The sequence below is a fragment of the Etheostoma cragini genome, chromosome 8 (genome assembly GCF_013103735.1).
Source record: "Etheostoma cragini isolate CJK2018 chromosome 8, CSU_Ecrag_1.0, whole genome shotgun sequence".
Taxonomy (NCBI): Eukaryota; Metazoa; Chordata; class Actinopteri; order Perciformes; family Percidae; genus Etheostoma; species Etheostoma cragini.
The window spans coordinates 1,424,663-1,427,453 of NC_048414.1; the positions used below are offsets into that span (position 1 = coordinate 1,424,663).

The 2,791-nt window shown below is 41.8% G+C and overlaps 1 protein-coding gene across 1 annotated transcript in view; it reads left to right on the top strand.

The window, feature by feature from the left end:
• ankrd27 (ankyrin repeat domain 27 (VPS9 domain)) overlaps positions 1 to 2,791 on the top strand; it is a 30,653-nt gene that overhangs the window by 239 nt on the left and 27,623 nt on the right. The window contains 1 exon segment of the mRNA XM_034879012.1: positions 1,734 to 1,844. Within this exon segment, the coding sequence (XP_034734903.1) occupies positions 1,734 to 1,844 (111 nt within the window).

Consider the following 2,791-nt stretch of genomic DNA (forward strand, 5'->3'; position numbering starts at 1 on the left):
CGTAAATGACAGAACGTAAATGACAGAACGTGTGCTTTCTGGATGACCAATCGCAAACGTCCATGAACACAAGAATTTCTTGCAAAAATCAGAATCAGAAATACTTTGTTGATCCCCAAAGGGAAACACTGTGTTGCTGTTGCACAAATAGTAGAAATATAAATGAAGAAATCTAAGGAATGTGGATATTTACATAGTCAAAGGAATATTATGAGACATTATTAACATTATGAGGTGTTTCAATGGTGAAAATGAATATAAATAATAATAATAGTAGCAGTTAAATATCGCACACATTACGGTGTTATTGCACAAAACCGATAAAATTGTCCAGTTTTAACCTCTGAGTGTGTGTGAGACACTTAGAGGGAGGAGTTATAAAGTTTGATGGCCACAGGCAGAAATGACTTCTTGTGGCACTCTGGGGTGCATTGTGGGAGAATGAGTCTGTCACTGAAAGTGCTCCTGTGATTGAGCAGCAAGCCATGGAGTGGGTGCGGGACATTGTCCAAGATGGCATGTAGTTTGGACAGCGTCCTCCTCTCTGACACACCCGACGGTTTTGTTTTTGATAATAATGAACAGATGGAGCAACAAGGTACTGGTTAGTTGCTGGTCCTGTTTGCAAGACAAGTTCTCTTACTCCCTAAATTTTATTTTTTGGGCATTTTCGGCCTTTACTTTGACAGGTCAGCTGAAGACATGAAAGGTGAAGACGGGGGGGGGGGTTCTTGCCATGCAGCAAATGGACGCAGGTCCGAGTCTAATCCGGCCCCGCTGCGTCGAGGACTAAACCTCTAAATGTTGCCTCTTGCAACTGAGCTATTCGGACGCCCGTCCATGTCTCTCTAGGTTATATTTAGGACTGATGATCGCATTAAATAAATCAAATGTTCCAAACTCCAATTAAAATTAGAATTAAAAAAAAAAAAGAGTCCATTGGAGTCATCATTTTTCTAAATGAGTTCTAGTTTTCCGAGGAGCCGCTTCTCGATGGCCAGTCCTACTTGCAGGGTCATAAAGTTTACCTTAACGTTTCTTTGCTGTCAGCATGTTGTCCGTCCGGGCAGCTTCGTTATATTCTTCATCGTTCCTCCGCTGGACAAAATCATCACTTAAAGCATAAAGATTGTGTTGCTCCGTCACATCTGCTCAACACGAAGGCCTGAACTAGGATGAAAAGAAATCTAAAAGGTTGGATTTAGTTTGGAAAGGTTGTCTAAATCTGTGTTGAGTGGTTAGTAAGTTGTGTTTTAAAGATATATATATTTATATATGTTCTAAAAAAGGCCTTAAAACATGTCTTTTTAGCAAAGCTTTTGGTCCCCTTTAGATGTTTTTTTCTCTCTTCTAAGAATAGCTTTATTTATTTTTTTAAATTTATTATTTTATTCTTTATTTTTTTTTTCTCTTTTTTTTACCCGTTGTACTTTGAGATCTGTTGATGAAAAGTGCATTATAAATAAAATGTAGTATCATTATTATTTATTTTTTGTGCATTTTAGCCTTTAATACAGACAGGTGTAGACAGGAAAGGGGGGACAGAGACGGGGGGAAGACATGCAGCAAATGGCCACATGTCGGACTCCAACCCTGAGCCGCTGCGTTGAGGACCGAGCCTCTGCACACGGGCGCCTGCTCCACCAGGTGATCTACCCAGGCGCCCGACTGGTTACCAAGGTTACAGGAAATAATCAAATGTTTTGTTCTCCCGTGTCGCCGACCCCCTGCAGGTCCTGGTGCCCTGTTGCGGGAGTTTGGCCGTCAGCAGCTTCTCCGACTCTCAGTTCGACAGCTATGTCCTGCAGCCCGCGGAGGACGGGTACCACACCGCGGATGGAAAGGTTGGTCTTCACTTCAGGAACATCGGCTTCATCAGAGGCTCTAAAAAACTCCACGAAAATTTAAGGTCTAGCAATAAAATCAGGTACACAAGCTACAAAGGACAAAGGTCCCGAGGGTGCTGCTTAACCCTTGTGTTGTCTTCCCGTCATCCATGAAAAACTGGTATCACTATTATGGCTTTTTTTCTGAAAAATGGGGTCACTTTTTTACTGTGTGGGTGCTTATTTTAAATGTTTTTTCCAAAGTTATTTGATATTTCTGATGTTTGTGTTTTCTAACATTTTCATCTTATTTTGAAAAGCCCATTTTTTAGTGATGGGGAAAAAACACTGAGAAGGGTCAAATTTGACCCGAGGACAACACGAGGGTTAAAACAAAAAACAAAAACACTTTAACTGAAAGATGGTAACTCGTCACCCAGGTCACCAGGTTCGTTATGGTTCAGAGGAGGTCTGTAAGGGTTACTGCAGAGCGAGGTGGTCTTTGTAGCAAATCCAACCCCGACAGAGTGATGCAGGACCTAAATCAGCCCAAATACAACAATACTTGGAATTGATGGTGGTGATAAATATTCATGAAAAAAGACAAGATTGTGAACGGGCAACATCGATTTTGATAATGAACAACCAAACACGTCACACACTGCACCTTTAAACTGAACATTTCTGTTGATGGTCAAGTGAGACGCGGTGAATGGGACTTCTGGATGTTCTCCAAAGTGATCAAAACTGCAGCCATGGCAACGCTCTGTTATACAAGTGAACCCTCGCTATATCGCGGTTCACCTTTCACGGTCTCGCTGCTTCACGGATTTTTGCCCAGAAGAAAAAAGAGCGACAATAACTACCGATAACTATGTTCCTCTCTCGAAAAAACACACCTGCACCGCGGCTTTAGAAGAAAAAACACACCTGCACCGCGGCTTTAGAAGGAAAAACACACCTGC